Source organism: Syngnathus typhle, linkage group LG19 (genome assembly GCF_033458585.1).
Source record: "Syngnathus typhle isolate RoL2023-S1 ecotype Sweden linkage group LG19, RoL_Styp_1.0, whole genome shotgun sequence".
NCBI classification, from domain to species: domain Eukaryota; kingdom Metazoa; phylum Chordata; class Actinopteri; order Syngnathiformes; family Syngnathidae; genus Syngnathus; species Syngnathus typhle.
The window spans coordinates 5,922,739-5,949,848 of record NC_083756.1 but is presented as its reverse complement, the minus strand read 5'-3'; the positions used below and the strand labels follow the sequence as shown (position 1 = coordinate 5,949,848).

Genomic DNA, 27,110 nt, shown 5'->3' with positions numbered 1-27,110 from the left:
AGATGGGGAAGACCAAAAAAAAAGAATGTGTTTATCCAGCCATCCATTTTCTATCACATGAGCATACTGGATTTTTCCTCAATGGGATTATAAAACAATTCTCAATTCGGCATCCATATATGGTAAGAGGCGCACCTGATTATAAATCGCACTCAATTTTTTTTGAAAATCAAAGGATTTAAAGTGCGCCTAATAGGCCGAAAAATACGGTAACTCAAAATTGTGGGTAGAAGATGCAAGGATATTTCATCCAAATACAGACCGAGTTATATAATATAATACGTTTGAAATGTCAGTTCCTACTATCTTTAATTGGCTGTTTTGGTACGTGTCTCATTTTCAGGCTTCTCATGAACCGATATTGCTTTGCAGTAACGATCCGAATTACCACCTGTTGTGTGACGGCTTTATAATGGCTTTTCATGCGGACACAGATTAGAACATTTTCAAAAATACATTGCCTAAAATATATCGGGCAACATATCAGTATGAATAAAACACATCTTGAATTATTCAGATTCTCCCGAGTCTCCATCGTGGCCCACTGAGAAGATAATAGCTAGTCATCCACTGCATGCTTTGCACATAGTCCTCTGGGTCTCATGAGTCCCAGATGCTCTTGCCTTCTCCAATCTCTCTTGATCATTTGCTCGCCTTTGTCATCCCAATTTTGTTAATCCACCCCCCTCCGTCTCGTTCCCTCATCTGAGTTTCTGCTGACGACAACTCGAATCTATTTATATTTCTCAAGTTACTACTCTTCTTCCAGGAACATTTTGTGATTTATCTAAAAAGCTATCAACGCTGCGTGCTTGTTCTGAGGGCATCTCTGATGACTTACACTACACACCGAAATTGATTAATCATTTAGCAATCTGGGGCAACCATCTGCGAGCTTCAAAGTGAAAAGGACCCCAAATACGGAGGAGGCCGATTTGCTAATTAAACACTTGACCTAATATGCAGCGTTTTATTTGCAGCTCCGCAAGGAGTTGGTGATTTTCATGATTGCTGGATAATTTGCAAATCTGCAACAGAGAGGTCTTTAAAGCTAATCATTGATTTCATTGAGTTATTTTTTTTTGGGGGGAACAGACATGATTTTTATGTTTTGGTTTTGTACTACCGAGGTTATCGTGTTTGTTTTCCCTGGCTAAGTCACATTATGGTGTGTTTGGAGTGAGTAATCGGTGTGAACAACACTCCGAGGAACAGCTCTCTAAACAGAAGAACGTGACGTCAGCCTCTTTGTTTTTAGCCACATTACTGCTTGGCCAGGCTTTGCAATTAAAAACTGTTTACAGGAATCTACGTACTCACCAATGCACAGTATGTCTCCGGAGGATTTCCACAGGTGATGTTAGGTGGATCAAGCGTGACCTTCAGGTAGTGGGTCATGTCTGCCGCCTCTGGCTGGCAGGCCATATAGTCCCAGGTTAGTCCTTCGTCTGAGTAGATTTGGGATTTGCAAACGTCGTAGTGGCCCCAAGCCGCGGGGTAGTGCTGCATGGCGGCTTGGCAAAGGCCAGTCCACAACGCCTGCAGTGCCAAGTAGAGGAGCATGACTGGTCCTCTCACAGCTCCTCGACTTGGAGCTGGATCACCTTATGAAGACTTTGAAACAAGGATCTTCTACTTTTGCTTCCACTGACAGCAATTGGGAGATTCTCAGTGACTTAAAGGCGTCTTTTCACGATTTCGATGTCTCTTGGGTTAGCAGCCCATTGAGAAGAGGGCGAGATTGAGAGAGGCTAGTGGGGAAAAAAAAGGGGGGGGGGCGAGGAGGAGATAACCCTTTGACGTGTTGATAAGACAATGTGTGACAGGTCTCCTCAGCTTGTCTGGCTGTCAGTCATTGTGCTCGTCTTGTGTGGCGGTCTGGAACTGTGGAGAAATGAGAAACAGAGAATAGGAGTGAATCTATGGCGAGGATTGAAGTCGGTGACATTGTTTGGTACCACTGCAAGGTGGAATGGAAATAAGCTGATGTTTGTAGACCAAGATGAAGAAATAGTTTGATAATTCAACTAGATGAGCAAACCATTCCATTTTTTTTTTTTATATATTCCTTTTTATGTCCGTATATTTCAGCGGTCACCAACTTGTTTTCCAGTTGAAAATGTATTTCCAAAACATGACATGCGTGATGGCAGATCTGTCGACAATCACAGGAGCACCTGGCATGCCTTGGGGTATTTCTGTCACAATAGACATTGTACAATTCCTCTTCTCTGCTCTGAGAACAGAGCGGTACCACGTGGCTCCCAGTGGAATAAAATAAATGACGGTGATAGGAATGGTAGCAAGTATCGGTTCAAAAAAAAAAAAAGCTTCCTAAGACAAAGTATGCTGAATGGAATCTGAGGATCAACCAAGTGCACAGAAAACCATGAAAGATGACATCAACACCAACATGGAGAATATGGGCAAAAACTGTAGCGTTTAATTTGAACAAAACAGTTGCCAACTGTTATAAAGGTCTGAGAGGTTGAGGGGCCCCTTAAATGTAAAATAAGAGGATGTGAATGGGCGAGAAGTCAGCGGGTGAGGAAGCAGCCAATTATCCAGAAGAACTCTTGGCACCGGGCTCCCTGTCTCCCATTAGGAGACATACTATTACCGTGTTAAGGGGCACACTAAAGAGCTCCCTGGAATGCTGACTGCATGTGTGGAAATGTGCATGCGTGCATTGCTTTCAACCTCAACCATTTACTAGTGATACATTTTGGGTTACCAAATTCGTGTAACCGAACATTACGTCATGTACTAAATGTGAGGTCAGCGATATTATTCCACGATTAAACTAATTCGTAATGCCCGAAAATTTCAAAACAACTTCAGGTCGCAAAAGGACAGATTCAGCACAAACCAAGGCGGATTTATTAAGGTAAAGCGGTGATACGATGGATGTCTCCCCCCCACCTTCTTATTTTTAATTTCACGCAATTTATGCATTTTCAAGGGCAATTTCTTACACAGCTTCTCTCCTGCCTCTTTTACTTTCATCTTCTCTGCCTCTCACTGTTTCATATTCCCTACCAGTGCCTCACAAAAGCAGAAACAGGGCAGAGGGAAGGCCAGAAAGACAGGAGGGCAGACAGTCGGAGGTAGATGAAAGATAGATAAGGACAGAAGCTTCTGTCTGCTCTGCTCATCTTACCTGTTAATAACCTGCCAATATCGGACTGCGCTCCTCATGAATAAACATGCGGAGTGGAGCAAACACGACATCCTATGGAAGCACGCCGAGGGGCTTGCCTTCCAGTCAGCTCGGCACGTTTCTATTTTATAAAGCCTACAAGTGGCTGCTTTATGAACTTTTAATCATGCCTGAGATGTTGGCTGGTTGATGGAATGGGAGGTTATACAGCCCCCTCCCTAGACATCTTTTCCAAATGTGATTCCCATAGCCAAAAATGTCCTGTTACTTACAAGCCACATACAAGCCTCCTCACATCCAGGATCAAGTGCAAGCACATGTCTGAAGACTTTAAAGGCAATCAAAGTGTGACTTCTCAAGACACGCTTCACTTGCCTCCACTGGCCTCCATCTGCCACAACACTCTATCCGTGACGGGTTTTTTCCCCATCCTAAACACATAGACGTCCTCCCTTGAGTGGCCCGGCCCGAACTGACACATGCACTCTGTTTGTGCAGGGGCAGCACTTTTGACGGGGCGACGTGGAGCCTCTTGCCCCCGAGTTTGAGTCGAGAGCCCTGAGGCGTCAGTTACTCCTGTGGCACATACAAGTGGCGGCGTGGAGGCACCTTATGAGAGGGCGAGACAAACCCCGCCTCCATTCACACACACACTCTGCGTCTCTTTGCGACACAGGAACACCTAATGCATAATTAAAAACACTTTTCCTAAAAGGCAGTATGCAGCCACAGTGACATGCTTGGATACTCAAAAATGTCCACTTTAGCTGTAAGGAAGATGCTCACTTGCGTTTAGCAGGAACTAGTGTGAAGAAGCCAGAAAAAGAAACAAATGTAGGTAAAAAGCAAGTCGCAGAAATAAATTATTTGACAGAAAAATGGTGAGCGTTGATATTTTTTTAGAATTTTTTTAACTTGCTTGCCACAAACTTAAAATAATTAACGCCTGGAGAAAAAACGTGAATGGAGACAGTTATTTAAAAAAAAAAACTGTGAAATTGTTGCATGTGGACTCTTGATTTCGAAATATAATTGGGCTGTATTTAAACTACAAATTAAAAGTTGTTGCCTTCTACCTGAATTCAACTCAGTTGAAAACTAATTTTGAGGTCGTTTTAGATTGTAACAATCATCAACAGTCATCCATCTAATTTGCTGAGAATGATCCAACACAATATTTTATTTCACTCGTACCCTCAAGCACATGCAGCCCCATTCTATAATGCATTTGAATGGGAAACTAAAGCACCTGATTAAAATAGGCCGAGGGAGGTCTAACTATAACTGGCAGCTCAAACGATGACAAATTTAATGCCAGTGGAGACATGCAATCATGCTTGATAGATGACGAAAAGCAATGACTTCCACAAGGGGGCGCCACTAATGAAATTTGGAGATATAATACCGAACCAAAGCACCCCCCCTCCAAAAAAAAAAAAAGAAATTGGAGCTTTTGGAAGCAAATCCTATTAATGACATTATAGAAAATACTTTTACACACAAATATTCAACTAAACAAAGCAATTGGATGAACTTACAAGCGCTGAAAGTCCATTCGTGCAAATGTTCTCCAAGGTCCCCGGGCTCATCAACAAGTTCATCGGAATGATCATGAATGAAGAATGAAGCGTTTTTAAGACGGGCTCTTGCAGGCGCAGCAAAGTGATGAGTTCGCACGTCAGTCTCGCTGCACACACCACCATTGCTCGATTTGGACGATCGAAAAGATTGTCCTGTCACATGAACACAAATGACTGATGGCCGTCCTGGGGGCTCGCTCAACACCGCGCGTCATGCAAACCGGAGCACTTCTGGACACGAGCTCCAAAGTGTCCATCTTAGTCCCTTCCAAGTGTCACTCCATCCATCGCGCCGATCGACTCTCCGATGGTGGCACTATCGGAAAACAAACTTGGGTCGCGCCCGCCTTTCCTCAATTCTGGACATGCACGCACTAAAGAGATGATCTTGCCATCACAATCTTCACTTATTGGATCTGATGCGAGATGTGACGGCGAGGAGGATGGTGCGCTCCCGGGCGCCCGCTCAGCTTTGCAACTCCTCCACCGCGCGCACCTATGGGTGGTCTCCCCCCCCTCCCCACCCAGCCTCCTTGTCCTGCCCTTCTTCACCGCGCCAAACATCATCCCCACCCAAGCATGCATCCACCCACACGCACGCAATCTCTTTTAAAACGCACACACAATAATAATATATATATTTAAAAAAAAAAAAAAACTTATCTTATGAAGTAGAATGAGGAGCGTGTTCGCCTTTATGGCTTATATTAATCAAACAAATAGATATATTGGAGGAATGTAAATGTAGTAATCTCACGGAATAAAACATTTGCCAAATAATTGTTGACGTGCATGCAAAAATAATCGCGCAAACATTACGACAATGTAAAATTGGGGATACCCTATTACCAAAGTGTGAGCTGTTAAACTTGCTTTGATTTAAAAAAATACTTTTAAGCATGGGTGAAATCATCAAAAATTGATGATATATTTTGCCGCATATTTAACGAGCGCAATTAGTTGCGTTTAATTCAGAAAGTGAATGACAGCTGCTAAAAAAGTATTGCTTGTAAAATGTGAGGTCATTGCACGCAATCTTGCAGCATATTTACAATACATTTCCAGGCTTTTAAAATATAAAAACATTAAATCTACAGACATATTATCGTGCAAAAAAAATAAAAAAACTAATTAACGTGCTTGTTGACTTAATGACATATTTCCACATAATTTAACGGATAAACTTTGACAGTGGCAGAGAAAAAAATAGAACAAAATTTGCGCACATCTTAAGAAACATATTTTGGAAAAAAAAAATAATTAATCAGTGTGCGTCTTAAAAATGTCACCTGACCACAAATCGCATCCCGGATTCGGCGCGCATCTCGGAACAAATTAAAAGTTTGAACACCATGACGGAAATTCACTGTGCACGCCTCTCACCTTAGTCTCAGAGCCCCGCGGAAAGCCGGCCATGCTGCCTGTTGCAGCCGCCCAAATCCGCTTTACGACGGGACATGTCAACCGTAGGTGCCACCAGCTTGCGTCCGCCCGCCCTTCCGCCGGATGGGAGACAGCTTCCAGTGCAGAGCACCTGAAGAAGCGACCACGGTTTGGAGACAACAATGCTAGAAAAATACCTTTCTCCCACGAGCTGTGCAATTGTTTAAAAGTTTGCAGAAATGTTCAAGCTGCTGGATGCAAACATTGCAAGTCGCTCTGGTAGGTAGGGGGGCGGGGGGCGTTCGGCGTCAGAGGCGCAGAGCGAGCGAGCGAGCGAGCGAGCCGAGTGGCTGCACACATGCAGAAGATATTGGGAGCCTTTGACAGCTCAAGTTGATTTCTTTCCAGACAGCAGCTGCCAGGGAGCCACCACCTTGAACTGCACTTGTTTTATTCATCAAAGATGCCTCGGTATCAGCACGTCACAAGTTGAGGAAAAAAAGGAATATGTGCTACTTTTCTTTTTGATTTACATATTTTTTATTTTGTTTTGCAACAGCACTCAGAAGTGAGACAGCATTTTATGGAGCAAGAATGCATGAGATGTTTCTACTTTTGTTTCGTGCTTTTAAGAAAGAAAATTAAGACCGTAAACTGGTTTAGTAAACATAATTGTTACTGTATGTTGAGATGAGCCAGAAGTCACATTTACCTGGGTTATGAACCATTTAGGGGGCGTGGCTTATTCAATGTCAGGTTGATTGCTGGTTCCATATGCCTGTCGTCATTTTCAGTTATTCTTTGGGGATGGAATGCACATCTGAACAAAAATATTTTCAAAATGATCAGTTTTTCTTCACAAAAATACCCAAACTTGTATATTTTTGGACAAGTGTTGCAAATGGAGATACTTTTCCAAATGAGTCTTATAATTTATCTTCTACTAAGACACATTGAGATTAATATATACTGTATGAAGACTATTAATGCAAAGCAAATGGTAACCGAGGTTCAATCATGGAGGAAATCCGAAATGTTCCAAGAGGCCTCAAAGCTAAACGCTTGACAAATGTTCACTTTTGAAAAATATTAAGCCGTGTCATTGTGTAAAAATAAATCAAATATAGCCATCCAAAGGAAAATATAAGCGGCAAAGTTGGTTTTGACAGCAATTAATCCCTGTCATGGATCAACGCAATAAACGCAAGCATGGCAGATGTAAAGCACACAAGCATGATCGCTGTTTCTTCATCATTGTTGGACTCGTCAAGGGTGGGGACGGAGGAGACAGCTCTCCTTGCAGCCGTCTCTCTCTTTGTGTCTGCCTCTTAGCCCGAGGGCAGCTTGCCTGTCATGAACCTCTTTTTCTAATTCACTCTGTGACAAGAGAGAGGTGCGCGGCGGCAAGCTAACAAAGAGACACTTTAAGTCGAGACTAAAATACGTGTTCACTCAAGATGCATTTTGGCTTCCTCAAATATATATTTTTTTATTCTAGAGTTAAGCCTTGAAGAAATTAACCAATGTGGCGGCCGCTTTAAAAGACTCAAATGTAGCTAAACACAACTAGCTACTAGATTGCTGGCCAAGTCCACCAGTGTCCAAATTTTTATTTTTTTTTTTAAAGAGGATTAAAGGTCCCATAGCCAATAAAATGCCCCCGCCTCAGCGTCTAATAAAGTTCCTCCCTTTTTCCTCACTCGTCAAATCACATAATAGTTATTTGAAAATTGATGGATAAAGCGTTCCTGTCTGGCGACACCAGATTTTAGGATTTGTCCAATTAAGGGTATCATGGCTATATAGGATAATGAATGTTTGATACCATATTTTTTCAGACTAGTCAAAATTTGGGTCGTCATCAATACCAAGTGTCAAAAATAAGTATTTTTAATAGAGACAATTTCCCTACAAAAGAAAATACCGATACCAAGTACCGATACCCTGAACTAAGTCTGGTATCAAATTGTTTTTGTGGTATTTGAATTCCCTTGTGTGTGGTCCAGGTGAATGGCGTGCTAAACCAGCATCCTTCAGGCACCGACCCCATGGTAAAAAAGTCACTTCCCATTTCAATATGGGATGGCTTGAAGGAGCGAATCAGGTCAGATCTCTGCGCTTATCAGCCCAGCGCTAACCCTGGGCTCCAATCTGCTGCAAGCAGACCTCCAGCGTTGATCCAATCCTATATGGTCTTCTAAGCCCATGCAGCAACTTGGCAAAATTGAAATATCATATTATGTTATAAAACAATACCTGAAAAGAATTACATGGAGGCATAATCCAAAAAGTGCATGATTGAAAAAGGATTAGCGCCCTCGCACAGTTTGGTAGATTGTACGAGAGCGCCTCAGGTACACCCGGTTATGGTTTACGCGTTTCTACCAGTGATTTGGTTTCTTAACAGGCACAGGGCAGATCCGTCCTTGTTCTACGACGCGCATCCGTCCATGTTATCATGCCTCAGTGCTTTAAGACGGATGGTGTCGAAAAGACGGCTGAGATTTGCAGCCCAGGGCCAAAATTAACAATGTTTTATCGCTGTGGAGAAAAAAAAAAAGTAGCACCATGCAACGGACACGGAATCTACGGGTCAGTTCCGGTTGCTAATGGTAATGATGATAAATAGGGTAGGCTCGGCTAGCAAGAAGAAATGAAGCCCACCTCTTGGGAGGTTGGTCCACCAAATTAGCTTTTGTCAATACTGTGCTTCTAATTTGTGTGTTTAGGATGTGCTGACAGAAATATTGCTTACTGTAAGTGACTGCGGGAATTGAATCCTATTGGCTCATTCATGCTGTCATTAACATACAAGGATGAATGAGTGGCCGTGATTAGATACGGCCGTCGCCAGTCAAGTTTCAGCGGCGATCGAAAAGGAAGATGCTTGCGAACACGTTCAATAATTTGTTCGCTTTTAATTGATAGCGCAAGCGAGAAGATAATACACATTAAAAATGTTTACCTGGTAATTTAAAAACAATGAGGACCTGCAATCACTGCTGAAAATTGAAATAATTTCCTTTCCTTTTTTTAACTGAAAACTTTATGTAATTAGATCAAATTTGACTATATTAATTTTTGTGTAACGTTGTGAAAATTAGGACTCTGCGGTGTATAAATATAATTGTAATAATTGTAACATCAAATGCTTTTTTGATATGATTTTATTTAAAAATGCATGCATATTCATATCAATATTTCATAAATCCAACAACTTTCCATAACGCCCTAAACTAATAAAGACTATTGTTCTACTATCACACCAACTTAATTGTTTCAGAGTACGGCAAACTACGACAATGTTTCAGCGGTCCAGTCAGGGATGGAAAAGGTCTTGGAGTGTGTTTTCTGTTTTCCGATCGTGTAGTCCAGGTGGATGCATACGTGTCTGTCACTTTCCTCCGATGGGTACATGTTGATCTCCCCGGTCACCAGTGTGTCTTGCATCACATCCACGGGTTCATCCAGGTACAAAACAGCCTGTTTCCAGTGAGTCTCAGGTTTGAACGGAGACGTCGAGAGAACGAGTGGTTGCTGTTTGTCCGGACCCGGGAAGGAGACGCTGAAGTAGACACAGAATGCGTTGACGAGAGCCGAGCCAAAAGACTCGCACCTGAAGTGACCTTTGACCGATCGCAGGTGCTCCGCTGTGGTGGTGTAAAGGTCCAGCTCGGCGAACCGGGCCGGATGGGACAACACGTCCTCGCCGGTCACCGGGCTGACAGAAATATCGGAGTTCTTGATGCATTTCCTGGCAAAGTCACTCATGGATGACATGTCAACGCCGTAATTGTCTTTGACGGTGTACCAGAAGTGTAGGCGGTCCTCCACGATTGGCTCACAGATGGGCGTGATGAAAAGTTCGGCTTTATCGGGCAGAATGATCCCGTTGGGCTTTTTTAACCACTTGTCACGCGCGTACAGCACCGAGTTGAGCATCGACTCATGCAGGAGCGCATAACCCATCCACTCGCTAACTATCACCTCCACCATCTCCGGTAGCTCAACACTCTCAACAGTCCCTCGTATAACTTGGATTTTATCCTCCATGTTATTCTGTTGGACTATTTTCACAGCTTGCTCGGCAATGGAGCACGCTTCAACGGCGTAGACTTTCTTTGCACCGGCTTGGATGCAGAACATGCTTAAAACGCCGGTTCCTGCCCCGACGTCCAGCACAACCTTCCCTCGAATCGATTCGCTATTCTTCAGAATGGCCAATCTGTACGTATTGGTTCGTACATGATCCGCTATCATTTCTTCGTGTATTGTCACATCGGAATAGCTATCAAAATAAAGGTTGTCTTGTCGGGTTTTATCGAATTTTCGCTTCTTAGCCACACGAGACATGTTTACCAAAAGGCAGGAGAGGCTCTTGTCGCAACACTTCCGCATTGGTATTTGATTTGTTATGGGATTTGTAGTTTTACACAGCTCGGGATGCACTGACGTAAATGTAAAAAAGCCTACATTTCCCACAAGTAAGCGACAATGACGTTACATTAGAATGGTGCGTTCAGGGACTGAGAGAAGGCGGTATATATGGCTTTCGCTATCCTACACAAAATATCTATTCTCACATTTTTCTGCTTATTCAAATTTGTGAAGTTATCAGTTTTATTAGTCGACTTTTGGATAACATTGCAACATCTATGCCTCGGTTAGAGCGCTTTATCTAGACAGTTCACCTTTTAACAAGTTATATGCAAGACTTCTGAAATTTCCCCAAAAGTTATGGCAGGCAGAACTTTCATTCTGATGGTCCTATGGGACTTTTAGATACCTTGGCCAAACGATACCGAACAAACGAGCAGGAGCTGTAGTTTGTCGGTTGGGGAAAAAACCCAAAGCAAAATGTGAGAATTTCAATTTTTACACAAAGCAAGAGAACAGTATAGTGGAATGTGTAAGAACTATGTGAGCTGTAAAAATCACAGATTTACTCATTTCTAGATCCTAATTACCAATTGAAATGTTTTTTAATAAAATAACATTGAATTTTAAACAGCAGCCATCAGGACATAATGTGTTCAAATATGTTTAATCAAAAGAGTCCACCAAGATGAGGGACAGGAATTACGTTTGTGGGGATCTATTTTAATATATATATGTATTTATATATATTTTTTTTATACGTGTTGAATGCATGTAGGGGGGCAGTAAAAATCTAAAGAAGAAGGTCGGCTTTGCACGAAGGCAGCTGTTCTCCATCTTGGTCAGCTTGCATGGCCTCATGGGAGCTGCTTGTGCTCCGTTCGTAATACCGGACCTGTCAGTTGCGGCAACCGACACCTAAACACGATCACAACATTCTCCTGGAAGTGCACACGGGCGTGGACAGATTGCAAGCACGCAATCCACACAATAACATGAAATGTATGCAGAGGGACCTGCAAAAGCGTGATCGTGTATTTTTTTGGGGGGGGGTCGTACATCCTGGCGACAATACTAAAGGACAATGATGATCAATATGAGGCTGGTTTGACTCACACAAAAAAAAAGCCCCAAATATGTGAAGCTGGTCTTTCATAACATCCACTTAGTCTTTTCTAATTGTATCAATGGAAAACAATGGTGAAAAGCAAAATCTCTCGCCCCGGGGGGTTTCCACTGGACCTTTTTTGTCAAGTCACCAACCCAGCGCAGCAGCCGGTCCCATAGCAAGACCTCAACCCGTCAATCCACATCCAGGGAAATCAATTCATTAATTACAACCTCTTCCCTGTAGACTCACTTCCCTCATGCATCCAAATATCAGTGACAGTACAATGCAATTAAGTCTAATTACCAAGTACATGCCCCATTTGGCGTCGGAAGGAGGCCTGGGCTGGCTGCTTAGGAGAGAATAAATGTCCATTTTAGAAAAATGGAATTCTGTTATATTATTATTTCAGACTAAAACGGCATGGCCCATACATGACGAAAATTGGAAAAGTTTTGAGATTATTATATTTTCATGGTATGAATCCAATCCTCAAGTTTTATCTGGGATAATGAGAAATTGACTGAAAGCACATTTCCCAAAGCAAATATGTCGCTGGGGTCTTTGAGTTGAAAAACACATTAAACCGTAATGATGGTACTTCATTATGCTACCCTGGACTCTTAATGTGTTAACATTCTTTAATTAATGCTCAACACATTTGAATTCAGCTTGTGAACTTGGAATTAAACTTTTACAAAATGTCTACTTTTTTGTATTCTTTTTGGTTCTTGTTGTAAGGAATAATTCCGTCCATGTATTGTAAGGCGGGTTTAAGTCATTTTTCGAGAAAGAATTAATTAGGAGGGCGATGTAACCTGCCATGATTAGGCCAATTATTTTTTCATGTCTCGCAGGTAGCGAGCGTGTCGGCTTTCCGCGGGTCATTTCATACAATAGTTCAAATATATTCATTTTTGTTGTCAACAAATAGACTGACACACAGGTTTGGTATTTTGGAAGCGATAAGGCGCTCCCGGCTTGTTCTTTCCGTTGACCTTGGTTCTTGCCAAGTAAAAAAATAAATAAATCAATGCTCTTTCAAAGAGACACAAGGCAGTATTCATTTTCTGTAAAGGTGCCGTGCATCTCGCCCTGAAGGTAAGTTAGCCTAAGAGCAAACCTGTCCTGGTAGCAGGACGTTTATCTGAGCTGACAGACCCACGGACGTTTGCACAGAAACACGTACTGACCACAAGAAGCAAGTCTCGGGATTTAGTTGTAGCATATTGGTTACCTTCAAACAAATACGAAAATCCATTTAAGCACATTAGCGCAACTGCTGAGTCTTGCGTGTCTAATTGCATCCATCGACCTGTCCACAACCTCAACCGGTTGAAATGAAAATATGAAATTAAAGAGCTTCAGTAGACAGATAAAGGATTTTGTGCCACATTATCCCCATGTTAAGAATTTCAAATGGAAACGAGAGAGCCCGAATTTACGGGGTATTGTTTTGCTTTTCTCGGATCATCGGGTTGCTTCCATATTCAAGACTCGGGGAAAACAATAGCACTGTCGTGGTGAAAAAGAAAACGTTTTTAATGTAGAATATTTGTCAATTTAATCTCTTAATCTGATTATTTTTTTCAACGCATTTACATTTTTGAATTATGGCAAGCACCGGGAGGGAATATAAAGGAAAATGGATAATGAGCTGCTTAACAGCTTAATGGAATAGCCCCGTAGCCTGCGAGCCATGACAGCCGTGATTGGTCGTTTGTTTACAACACAACCCCTCATTATGTTCTGGCCCGATTTCTCTCTGGCACACTCCACAAGCGGATTACGCCAAGTAAAATCTGGACTAACCGCAAATTAAATCTCATCACCACAATCCAGACACATTTTTCACTTTCAACCAAAACAAAATTCCGATTAAATTAACTCAATGCGACGGTACTCCGAGTTGGTCTGAATTTGAACGGGAAAGTCCATTTTTCAGTTTTTCTATTGTTAGTCAAAGATGACCAAAAGCGAGTCTCGCCTCGGGTGGTGTTGACGTCCTCATGTGAACCCGTAAAAATAACAAAGTGTGCCCACAGGCAAAGGCTGTCCCGAAGCAACATAAACTTACTGTTACAGTTCATCACCAAACACATTTTTTTTCCCCCCTCACACAACTCATTGCTCCTTCCAAAGCCGCATTTTTCATCAGGATGTTCCATATTTTTTGGAGCATAAACAAAGAGAATTGTGCAGTTATTTTTGTCCAGTGAACAAAAAAAAAAACACAACAGTGGCATGTGAAGAGAGGCTGCTACTTTCTGAAAGTGTTGAGAAAGCCTTTAATTTGCATTTCAAAAAGTTACACTTGGGGATCCACGCCCAGCCTAACGGCCTCACCCCCCTCCCTTCCCCGAAACAATGACATCATCTATCCAAAGCAGCGCTCAGCTTGAGCACTTCTGTTCGGACCTCTAATTGGCCGGGCAGGAAGTGCCGGGAGGGACATTACATTGCAGTCTTAAATGGCTACTTTGGGCTGCTGCACTGGATATTTAGTGAGCCCGGGTCATTCTCTATCCCCAGAGAGTCAGTTAGGAGCATGCTATATTGTCTGCAAGAAAGTGCAAAGACATACAGTGGGTTGTAAACGATAGGATTCTGCAGCGAGGTCCCCGGATACAGTCGAGGTGGCGTGTAATCACTGGATGGGGTGAAATATTGTCCCTCTGCAACTAATGAGGTGTAAATAATCACCAAGGTCTTGGTAACCAATTTTACCTCTGTTTTACAGTCATTTTAATTTGAAAACATGGATTTTTTTTTATCTCACTTCATCAGAAACTAAAAATAATAATGACAGATTGGCTGGCGATTACTTGATATGTGATCTAGTCTTAAGTACCGTATTTTCCAGACTATAAGGCGCACCGGACTATACAATGCTTTGGGCCAGTTTAAATTTAGGAATTTGGTCCATATATAAGGCGCACCGAACTATAAGGCAGAACATTTTAGGTTTTTCGGTGCGCCTTATAGTCCGGAAAATACGGTAATTCTTCATCTTCATCAAAAAAAAAAAAAATCAATATCCCCACGGAGAGGCTCAACTGTTGTATCAGTGGCCAGTAGCGCGAGATATAAACACCCCTGTTAAAAGATTATTCTTATCAGTCATCTGTGCCAGCCCCTACCCCATGTAAACGAATATCACCGCCTGTCCCGAGATTAGAGCGCTATCGCGGTGACTTTCCAGTGCGGGGCAATAAAAAGTAATATACCCAGCTTTCACTCAGCGGTTTATACGTCGTAGAGAGAATAAGGAATTGGCAGTTAAAAAGCAAGAAAGATAAGCAAGGCTGTAATAATGCAGGTATGTCGCCTTCTGTGACAGATGCGGAGAACGTGTCGCAAAGCGCATGAAATATTATTGGCACCAACGTTGGTATTTAGATTTAGTTTGTCCACTTCCTGGACCCAAGGCGGAAATGATTTTCCCCCCCCACTCCTCCAACACAAATGATCAGCTCGTCAACAAGCTCTGTAGGAGTCTGATAAGATGACGTTGGCGAGATAGCAAGCGGTAGTTGAAGTCAGACAGCGCTTTTGATTTGACTGCGTCGGAGACTGATGGTAAACGCTTCGGAATACAGTAAACACCGTCCCCCCTTTTTTTTTATAGATCTTACTTGTTGCAATATGTTTGCTATTTCAAATGACCTCCAAAAGCCATCAACATTGCGCATTTTACGGAGCTCCAATACATTTTCTCTCAATCTACCGAGATTTCTGCATACGGTAGTAAACCCGAGTGACATACAGTATCTCTTTACAGCTCACTTCACATTTCATCTAAGGCCCACGAAGATAAACCAGAACCCTTCACTTGGTTCGTTGCCTCTTGCTGCAAGCAATAGGACAGGAAATCATTGCCATCAAAACAATCCTGACAAAGGTCAGGCCAAATCAAGGGAATTAAATTAGTCACCTTGAGGAAAAGCAGAGACCTGTCTGAGGACAAACCCGGAGGCAGAATCAGTAATTGAGTGTGTTTACTGGCTAATAAACGTGTCATTTACTGAGTCTCATCTCAATTTGAAATTATTATTATCATCTGATAATCATTTTCGACAATGGCGGGGAGAAAGAGGAAAAAAAACCGACTGGAAGGCTTTGAGCGCCGGGATTGTTTCCACTTAATTTACATACAACTGTGCAATCTCATCTTCCAGAAATGTGTTCCCATTGTTAGAGACACACAAGAGCTGCTGGCTTTTTTTCAGATCAGCGATTCAATAAACAGGGAAATAATTTGGATGTTAGTATGTCACACACAAACTGTCTTAATAGCGTCGTCAAGCAGCGGAGAAGGTGGCCAGACCTATTTTTTTACTTTACTGGTGAAAGCACAAGTAAGAATCTCAATAAAGACCATAGCGATGGGATAATTGTAATATTATATAATATATAACAAATACCGTATTTTCTGGACTATAAGGTGCACCTAAAAACCGCAAAATTTCTCAAAAGCCGAGATAGTCCGGTGCACCTTATATATGGACCAAATTCCTAAATTTAAACTTGCCCGTAGCATTGTCATGAAATCAATCATACATTTAATTTGTTGCGTCTGAAGTTGAAATAAAAAAGATAAAATGGAGAATGATTTGATTTGGATTAAAAATCTGACACGATGCATTAATGGTGCGCCTTATAGACCGGTGCGCCTTATATAAGGACACAATTTTAAAATGGGCCATTCATTGAAGGTGCGCCTTATAGTCCGGTGCGCCTTATAGTCCGGAAAATACGGTAGATTAGTCAACAGCAAATTTGAACTCATTCAGTGCCATTGACGATTATAGAACTGGGTTGACAGTGAATGAAATCAACATAATCTACCCTTAACAATTGTATTCCACATCAAATGCTAATGTAACACAGAACTAATCCGAGCATGGATCTCAGCAATCTCTTTCTGGAATCTTATGGTATCACCTCAGCTGAGAGGTTTTTGAACCTCTTATTATAACTTCAGCACACAGCCGCCCAACCCGACCGACCGCCCGCCCGCCCGTCAGGGAGTGCAAGGTGTCGTTCCCATCGAGAGCACCTCACTTCCTCCGCCTCTGTCTGTCAGCCAGCAGCTTATTAAAGTACTCCCAGGCTGCGAGTGTCAGCCAGAGAGCGTGGACCATTATGATTTGCTCGTAGCCCTGTGTGGGCCTTTAACCTTGGGCTACAAAACGACAGGTGCTTTGATATGGCTTGTAGAAGGGAATTTGAGAATGATACCGTTGTCATTGTCTCGTGGAAGTTTAGCGACGGTCAAATCTACGAGCCTTCAACTACATGTGACTGACATCAAGAACTGAACAATTCCTTGCTTACAAATGAGACGGATGCGGAAAGTCACCCTCATTTAAATGTGCAAACAATACATTTGTCCCTTCCCGACTGTTTGGAAATTCCAATGGATATAAATAGCGTTCCCTATGGATGTGTACACTGTTGAGTGACACATTTTTGCATTTTCAGAAGTTTGCTCTGAACCGCGGACTCCTCAGTGGCTGCATGAGACTAATTGGAGATTGTTTTTGTTGTGTACGATATGTTTGAGAAACAGAGCGCTGTATATATAGAAACGTTACATACTTGGAAAATTGTACGGGGGGCAGTCAAATGATATTTAACTACATTTAAAAGGAAGCAGAAAATGTCTACCACACACGTTTACATGTCACGAAGCGTGGCTGATTATGTGTGCCACCATATGTTGAAATGCGGCGAGAAAATATGAACAGGTGCTAACGGTGGGAGGCCATCTTATAAATTAACGATGAGTCGATTTGGAAGAGTGAAAAGGTCTCCGAAACATGATTTGGCATCAAATTAGATTCTCACTTTAAGAAGGAGTAGAGGTTGCAATCAAAGGGGGATGTGAGCTAGTGAATTATATACATCAACATGGTCAAAGGAAAACACAAATGGGTCATAAAAAATGAAATTTCTCCCAGGGGGTAATTTCTATTTTATTTTTTTCATTTGGGGATTCTTCAATGAATAATACGACGAATTTAATGACCCCGTTTTGTTGCCTTTCTGTCACATCTTCACAAACATTTGGGTGCAAAGGTTAAACCGCAAGAATTCCCTAAAACCTAATGTCACCTTGTTTTGACAAGGGGTCAACAAAAACAAAAACCCAATTAAGATCACGATTGATTTTCGAATTGATTTGTCAAAGGGCAAAACCGAAACGAGGCAATCACGAACCCTTTCATGAACTTCGGGGGACATTTTTGCATCAGCAAATTGCAAAAAAAATCCCTGTGAAGTTCAGAGATAATGTTGCAACTGTAAACCTTTTAAAGTGATGTATCATCCACATCATAGGTAGCAATATAACCTTTCTTGCATTGTATCATCTTTCCTGCAGTAATCAAGCACGCTTTTCATTTATAGGGAGAGCGCTTTGGCTCTGACTCCTCAGAAGGTCGTCTCTATCTCCCTCCTCCGAGGGTAAGCCACATAAATCATGTATGCACACACCCAGTTGAGCTCCAGCTCGCCCGTTCAGCACCCTGGCAGCCACCCCCGTGCCGTGGCCCGGATAAACAGATGAACTCTTCAGGTTATCCCCGCGATTCACTCGGCTCCACGTCAACCAGATTACACCGTCGATTAATATGCAAAGCGGAAGAGGTGGTTGTGGACAGATCGTGGCAAGATGAGCCCATATTTCCCCGCATGATGTTGTCGTCGTTTGTTGACCCAAAGAGAGCAATGAATCGGTGGCGTCAAGTAACTGATCTATCGTAACTCTACTTTTAAGGGTCTCTGTGGTGTGATCTGGTTTGGGGAGGGGATGGGGGGTGGGTTGTCTACACAAACGAGCGCAGTGACGCCTAGTAACACCAGTCCCAGTCCATACAGAGCCAAAGGATTGATCAAGCTCCCGTCTGAATGAAGTGAGGCAAGGCGACAAAGATATTGTCTTTCACCTGCACTCTGTCGAAACATTAGACCCACTAAATGTCTTTAGCGAGGAGTTCTTTGCAGTAAATGAACAGAGAACAACTTGGACCATGACTGTATACTGTACACATCACGGAATCGATAAAGGCTGGAAAAGACCCTTACGTGAGAATCTTCATTTTGGTCCGATTTGGTTATCAAGGTAGTAAATGGCTGACGTGCCGACCCGCAGCGTTTTTGAAGAATTTTTGGGGCTGATTTCCCCTGAGGAATAAAAAAGTTCAAGTCAACCATATTCTGAAGGCTATTTTCGGATAGAAATAGTCTTTCACTGCATCAAATCTTTGCTACATATGCTTTTCTACAAGTCAGCTTTTCCTCTGTCCATATATGACAACAATGTAATAAAAAAAAAAAAAGTTCAATAGTCTATTTTTGCTTTTCTCAGTGCAAAGACGGGAAGTGTTTACAATGTTGGTTCACGGCATTGTAGAGGTCTCGAATTTGCTACTTTGCTTTTCACTTGCTGAAAAATGAGTTGTGCTTTTTCAAATGACGTGGTAACGCAGAGAAAAGTTGCTCATAGGTCATGTTTGCTGCAATGAAATCAAGGTTGAAGGGTTTTGTTATGCAACAACAGCCTTCCTATTCAATTCTACAAAATACAAAAGCACATCATTATCTACACGGAAGACAGGTAAAAATAATATTTTTTAAAAAAATCATCTTTTTTTTTGGGCTGTGCTTTTAAAGAGACCAAAATATGGAACTGGCTACAAGTCAATCCTCAGGGCCCTTCACCACTCGGCGCTTTGACTTTTTATTGAAATATTAAAGGTGAGGTCGATTCACAGTGACACGTTGTAAAGACTGTCACTCCACTCAAAAAGGCACTGAAGTGAGCGGAGAGGAAGAGTGAGAGGAAGATGAATATTGAGGGTTCATAGTGAGCTAGAAGAGAGGAAGGAGAAGTTAAAACGGTGTACGAAACGGCACGGCTAATTTATTATTTATCAAGTACAAATTAGATTGTATTGTTTTTAGTTGTATCTGTCTCCGATAGATTAGCAAATGAATATTTTACAAGTAGTCTAAAGTAGTTGTTTAGAATGCATCCTAATTAGGGTCATTAAATGATATCGGCTGATTAGTTGGACGTGATTCTATTTGTAAATGAGTGAAAACTATTTAAAAGTTGCTCTAGACAAATGGGGTTGTACTTTCTTTTTACTCTTTATTTTTCTTCTACTTTTCATTTTTGTGCCAACTCACCACGACGGTCTTACCAACATGGCCGTTACTCTGCGGCTTAAATAAAACAGTCCGGATCATCATACCTCGGGACGGATTGTAAATAGTCGATGGCTGCGATAAATTTGTCACTTCTTAGATAGAGATAGGGCACGTTAACTTCGGAGGGAGCATATTTCACCTTTCCCTAGGGCTGATAAAATGCAGAGCACAGGGGCAACACAGCATCGGTAAGTGAGGCCTTCTTTATGGCCTGATTAAGTCATTTGAGGCGAGCTACAGAACAAGCCACGCAGCTTTATTTTGCTTCCCGTTGTGCGGCCGTGCAGGACACTAAAAGAAAAATGCCATTGTCATTCCACCCATATAATTACATATACTCAAGCGCTCAGTAGCAAAAATTTTTCCGAGGTATTTTCCCTGGAAGCTGCTCGGCCCATTATATCGCAAATCTTGGTGCCGGGTAAAGAAAGGAACATGAGTCAAGTTGGAAAAACAGATGGCTAACAATTACCAAAGCATAGCTTCATTGATGTTAAACCACGACGTGCGGCGCATTCATGAAACACGTCTTCAGATCATTGCCTTTCAAGCCGAGCCTATTAAGAACAAGCACGAGCTCAAGTGATTAAGGATCCCCCCCATCCTTAAAGCTGTTCCTCACAGTGTAGCGATGAACAGAATCATGTTCTGATGAAACGATGAGAATCGATCATTTTTTAAATGTACCGTGAGGTGATATTGGGTTCTGTGTATATACAGCATATGTGATGAGGAATGCACTCTGCATGCAAAAAAACAAAACAATATGTGTATCAGAAAGGGGCACTTTGGCCTTCAGCCTGCATGTCCAGACTCAGAGGCTCCGGACGTGAAAGGTCCGATAGCTCGGCGGAACCAAAATACCAGAATATTATTTAGACCCATACATGCTGCTGTTGATACAATTCCCAGTGGAGCTCATAAAAAGACTGGTTTGATGATATTCTATACTGGCTTGAAGATTTTTCAAATGTCAAGGTGTTGTGTGTCGCAAATAGGTGGGCTCATGTTATGTCTCCTACAGGTTGCACTTGAATAATGAATCACCACTATTAATACGGTATTTATATGTAACCAGAGCCTCACTTAGTTCATATGCCACAAGGTGCCTCCCGGCCGAAAATCGTATTTGGTAACCTGCATGTGCGCTCCATGCTGGGCACGCTTGTGTAGAACATTTGAATACCGTATTTTCCGGACTATGAGGCTCACCATTAATGCATCATGTCAGATTTTGAATCCAAATCAAATCATTCTCCATTTTATCTTTTTTATTTCAACTTTAGACGCAACAAATTACTTTATAATCACAGAATAATGATCCATAGTCTTTTTGATTCATGATTCATAGTCTTCAGCGGGCCACTTATGATTGATGTCATGACACAATGCTTCGGGCCAGTTTAAATTTAGGAATTTGGTCCATATATAAGGCGCACCGGACTATAAGGCGCACTGTCGGCTTTTGAGAACATTCTTGTTTTTTAGGTGCGCCTTATAGTCCGGAAAATACAGTATATGTGTTGATTCTTGACTGACTGTGGCATGGAATCACCAATTCTAGCAATAAGAGCTAATAAGAGACAACAACTTTCAGATTCTCTTTCTCCCCCAACTATTTACCTGCCTACTGTCTGTGGCAAACTGTACAAAAACCCGATTCCTGTCGACTCCGTCCTTTAGCCCTCCCAAGGTAGCTCAGCTGAAGAGAAAAAAGATTTATGTGTAATAAATGTTTTGACTGTGAACCACTCATGCTTTAGACGGGCACTGCTGGAGGTTTAACAACAGCCCGGGAGCGTAACCAAAGGATTCTGGAAAAGCTTGAAAATGGCACAAGCACCCCCAGTGATGACAAAGTATAACATGCCACAACATGGTGTCGTTTAGTAGAACAACTCTGCTGATTAATCTCGTATTTATATGTGTGTGGTCGGTGTCAGTCGGACGTCGGGATCCGGCGAGCGAGGCTAACGAAGTGTTTGGATGTCACAGAAGGAATTGTGGGGGAGTTTAACTGATGTCATGCTAACTGGTTAGCCTGCTCCTTGCCATATTGTTATTTTTTTAAATTAAAAACAGCACAATTTATTTATTCTTTTCAAAAACAAAAATCAACAAAGTGCCTTCTAACCAGAATTTCGAATTGAAGTCTGGCTCATTTGATGTACTGTTTTTATTCTCCTCATGTGTCTTATAATATCCTTATCATTTAGGTATCATGAATCTTTAGGAGTACCGTATTTTCCGGACTATAAGGCGCACCTAAAAACCTCCAATTTTCTCAAAAGCCGGTGCGCCTTACATATGGACCAATATGGATTCGTGGATGAGGACTAATTTATTAAAGTAAGCTTTACGTGTTTATTTTGTGTGTTGTGTGATATTAACATTTGAGCAACGTTGAGTTATTGATATATTGTTATTGTTTTCACTATTTTGAGTGTTACTATATTGTGATTGCATTAACGTTTGAGCCACGTTGAGTTATCTATTCTACGCGCCTTATAATCCGGTTTTAAAATAGGCCATTCATAGAAGGTGCGCCTTATAATCCGGTGCGCTTTATAGTGCGGAAAATACGGTAAATTAAGCTTGCAAATGTAGTCTGTGGCAGATGCAAAGCATATTAATGCCATCTCACAGTGAGCGGCAAATCTTTCCCCATCGCCTTTCACCCAGTGGCCCGCTTGGCGATTTAATTTTGCCGAAGTCTTGGCAGATTAGCGCTACCTCTGTGCTACTGTCATGGAGAATGCGACCCAGGTAGGCAGTGAGCGGAGAGCTGGCACATTGATAAGGACAGCTGCTCTTGGGAGATTTCCCTGGAGAGAACGCTAAGACAGGGCAGGAAAAGACATGCTGGACGTCTGGTGACAACAGCAGCTACGCCTTCATTGTTGCACTCTGTGGCAGACCTGCTTATTATCTGATAGGCAGCTTACAAGCTAGGAGACCATCAACTTTTGTAGGCGCAATCAAAGAGCTTAGGGCTAACATTCTGATTGAAGTCGCTGGCCGAGGTAAAAACAGATCAGCGAGTAGATTGAGGAAAAAAAATATATTCCCGTGCCTTTACTTTAGAGTCACATTGAAAAGAGTTCCCATTTCCCGGCATAGTTTTCAAAGTTCAGTGAAGAGAGTCAAGAAGTAAATGATATTGACAAAAAGGTGCTTTTGTATTCATTCATTCAACAGCGTCAAAAAACACATAATAGACTCATCGGGGGAAGCGATTGTTCTACGATGAAGTGACATTTATCCTAATAGGTTCATGTTTAAAAACACTCCCTGAAGTACAGGCAACTTTTGAACCCTCATTAGCATATTCTCCTTTTATCCAAAACAAAGAAATTGTTTTTGTCTTCCAATATGACAATAGCATCGGCCAGACAAGGCCTTTTTTTCTGAAAGCCAGGCGGCAGCTCGGGTCTTTACTTGAGATCTGCCACTGTTCTCCCATAGCTTCCCACTGGGTTTTCCTTGACAGAAGTGGAAAGAGGAAGTGACTTTGATGAGGAAATGTTGCTCCTCTGTGGAAGTGTCGAGAGGCAACTGCGATACGATTTATTTGTCTGCATGTATCTCGCTAGCGGATTCTCAAACAGGGTGATATTTTGTGAAAAGATGCAGTTTTTAAATTATTCAAATTAAAATAGGTCGGAATTTAGGAGGCATGGACAGAGGTCACTTTGCAAAAATAAAAAAACAAATAAAAAATGTATGCATCTCGCTATAAGATTCTCAAACAGGGCGATATTTTGTGAAAAGATACATTTTTGAATTATTCAAATTAAAATAGTCTAAATTTAGGAAGCACGACAGAGGTCACTTTGCAAAAAAAAAAACTGATTCTCAAACAGGGCCATATTTTGTGATGATACATTTTTAAATTATTCCAATTAAAATAGGTCGAAATTTAAGAAGCACGGACAGAGGTCACTTTGCAAAAAAAAAAAGGATTATGCATTTTACTTCCCTGAGATGCAAATGACACTTATTCAGCAAAATGGCACTTTATATGGCTCATTCATGTGAACATGAAACCACCTAAAAGACATTATCCCGTACCTCATGGTTCATTCTCAAGCACTGAATTTCCCCCTTAGGAAACATTTTTTTTTGTACTCATTTTATAACTTTACTAAATAGCTGCTCATTACCTCCCTCGGAAAGGTTGTACATCTTGCATAAAAAAGACCGCTGACAGATTAATGAATTTAAGTGAGGCTTTTATCCTCATCTGTCACATAATTGAAAAATATAAACACTAAGGTTTATGTTTCGCATATTCCATTATAGAAAGGCGACAAACAGGTTTACGCGTTTATGTACATCACGCTGTGCTTGTTCAAGTCTTAGGGTGGAGTCATCTTTTATGCCTAATAATCTTTCATTCTCAGGATTCTGCAGTTATTACTGCTTGTGGGCTGATATTTCATCTCCCTGTGGAGTTTTCATTCCAGCACTCTAAAATCATTGCGGGTTGATTGGTATTCATGTAGGCCTGCTGTTTTAATGCAAAGGGGCCTTTTGTGAAAGTATATTTAGTGAAATGATTGTTTCACACTCTGCATTGTCAAGAGGAAATAATACCTGATGTTTAAAAGCCCTTTTTGGATGTTATTTATGGCAAGGTCTGGATTTCATTTTCATGCAATGCCATCTTGAAAGAATTTTTACAACTTACATGAACTTGATATCTGTGTGGGTATATATATATATATATTTTTTTTTCCCCGGGAGGTGGTTCTACTTTAATCCCCCGGCATGTATGGGCACAGGCAGGTCTTTGATCGGATCCTGTTTGATGAGCGATATTGACACGACCACGTCTGCCGCAGCTTCATCTGTTGCCGCCATCCAAGTCTCCATTTGTTTAGTTTAACAAGATTAAAAGAGCCATGGATGGATGTATCTGGAAATACATTTTGGAATTTACACATTTATACCAACAACCTTTCCTCCCCCTCCGCATAAAATAAAAACGAGGATTCACCTTCCCGCCATGGCTTGATCGCTGATGCATCTGAAGAAGAGCTCGGCTTTTGCTTAAAGTCGGTTTCATTGTCTCCTTTGTGGCTGAGTGACATTTGGAATCTGGGATAATGTTCTAATGATGCAGTATTTTTATGTAGCTTGCTCCTCTTAGCAGTTAGTGCAGTTGTCTGGTTTCCTTTCATGGGTAATAAGTGGCTGATTCAACCCAAGACAAATAGCAAAAGATTTGACACGCTTCTCCAAGACGTGTCCAATAAAAGTAGAAGAACTACACTCAAAATCCAATGCCTAAATATTATATTTTAATTTGTGTCAACTTTGAAATATCAAAGCCCGGGCCAGAAACTGAGTAGACTAATAAATTACTCAACGAAATCCAAACTAAAGAGCACTTGAAACACAACTGAGGGCTATTTCTTCTTTTGCTTTGCCTTCTTTTCCTCTTCAAGCCAGGAGCTATATTCTGCCAGCAATTTAATATCGGAGAGAAAGGAGGGATGTGTATTTTCATAATCGTATGATAAGGAAAGGGATTAAGCCTAAAGAAGGATTAATTTGCTTAATCTGCCAATATGGTGGACCAACAACCTACCCCCTAGAAAGTGAGATGTTCTCTGGCTTGTAATAACCCGAGCTTTACCCAATTATTATTTAACTAGAGAAACTTTTTTGGGGGAGATTTTTCTTCTTTTTCTTTTTGCATTGAATTTACCTTCACAATTTTATAAAATGTGTATCATTAAATATTAATGGGAATTGACACGACCCATCAAAAACTGCTCCATGTAGCAATAGTTGCAAACTTTTATCCACTAACCAAGACACAAAGGAACACGCAAAGTAATTTACCTCCTTTTCCAATCAACTTTTCCATTTCAAGCAACAATCATCTTAAAGCTTTCTGCTTTATGAGGTGCATAATAGGCACTGATCTCTATCTGCATTAAGGAGGGAAGATGGAGGTGATTAGAAGTTGATGCTCCCTCAGGCTCGGGATTATGGTAAATATACTGCTGGTCTCCAGCGACCATTAAAAAAAGCTTCTTCATCCCCTTCCAAGTGACTGAATTTTAGTGGACCCTGAAGGTACGGCAACATCAGCCACCAATGTTGTTTATGGTCTGCAAGGAGTTTTTTGCAAGTGAGGTGTTGAATGAACATGACCACCAACAATCATGGTCACCGAATTCCGGCTAACTATCACAAAATGTAATTCATGGCCGAATCTGCTCAGATTAATATAAATATTGGGGTCTCTTAAGATGTGTCTAATAGGTTGGAGTCGAGACATATCCATTGTAAATCAAATTCACGCTTCAACTGAAGGCTTTGTGTAGTATTCAAGTCGTTCCATGGCTATAATTAATATGGTAAAGCTCTTGCTTAATATAGAAGATAAAATACTGTAAAAACTTTCATCTATGTTGTGAAAGTATAATTGTATTAATAAGTGTTAAAATGGAGATTTGCTTCGAATAATTGGATGGTTTGATTGTTGAATGGATGGGGAAACTCATCATTGTTATTTATTCAGGAATTTATTTGTGTATGTAGTGTGCAAAGACAATATTGAATGTGACCCAAACAAAGAATTCAATATATTCCCCTGGTGTGTTAAAATAAATACATTATATACAAATACATAATATCTAGGCAAAACAAAACAACGCATCCACATCTCATTACTTTATGCTGGGGGACCAACATATTGCTTTTTGTGCAGAACAAATCAAAATAAACAAAATGGCCTCCGTTTTCTCCGGGATTAGGTCGACGACGCTACTGTACATGGTAAAATGTCAAAAACCAAAATCTTAGTATAGTATCCGCTCGACTAAATCATTTATGAAGGCATCATTTCTTATTCATAAGAACTTGCTATACAATTTCACGATTAGGATATCCACAAGTGACAAGGTGGGTCCTTGTGACCTTGCAGTTAAACTTGTCTCATACAAAGCTTGCTTACTGGTGGTTTTCCCACTCATGGTTCAGCTAGTGTGGTAATAATCTGTTTTGTATGCTGCTGAGTGAAATATGATGTATGAGCTTTTTCAAGAGTTTAAACTGGAGTCGGGGTTCTGATATCTCTGAGCAAAGATAATCATTTCTTTGTCTTTTTAGCTGGGAGACGGTGGAAGGTGCAGTTGAGCCGGATGGATATTATGCTGATTTTTGGCAAACCAAAGGGTAACATGGGGGAAGAACTCAATCTTCTATTTCATTATCTGTTTATATTTATATTATTTAGATTTTTTTATATGTATTTTTTAATTTTTTATTT

At 41.3% G+C, this 27,110-nt stretch overlaps 2 protein-coding genes across 3 annotated transcripts in view; both read right to left on the bottom strand.

Annotated features, from left to right (window-relative positions):
• The window catches only part of ntng1a (netrin g1a), an 86,570-nt gene that overhangs the window by 35,969 nt on the left and 23,491 nt on the right, over nt 1–27,110 (bottom strand). Inside the window, exons 3-4 of one of the 2 annotated variants that reach the window (XM_061265995.1) lie at nt 6,836–6,943; nt 1,321–1,884 (exon numbers count right to left, since the gene is read on the bottom strand). In XM_061265995.1, the coding sequence (XP_061121979.1) occupies nt 1,321–1,563 (243 nt within the window). In that variant the 5' untranslated portion in view covers nt 1,564–1,884; nt 6,836–6,943. Of the gene's footprint in view, nt 1–1,320; nt 1,885–4,698; nt 5,212–6,835; nt 6,944–27,110 lie in introns of those variants that run through there. The other variant, XM_061265996.1, reaches the window with a different exon arrangement.
• prmt6 (protein arginine methyltransferase 6) lies at nt 9,283–10,528 on the bottom strand. Its single transcript, XM_061265651.1, has one exon. The coding sequence runs from the start codon at nt 10,519–10,521 to the stop codon at nt 9,418–9,420; it is 1,104 nt and encodes a 367-aa protein (XP_061121635.1). The 5' UTR covers nt 10,522–10,528; the 3' UTR covers nt 9,283–9,417.

Excerpts from the sequence above, each read along its gene's own strand:
- prmt6 (XM_061265651.1), bottom strand. The coding sequence starts at position 10,521 with ATGCGGAAGTGTTGCGACAAGAGCCTCTCCTGCCTTTTGGTAAACATG.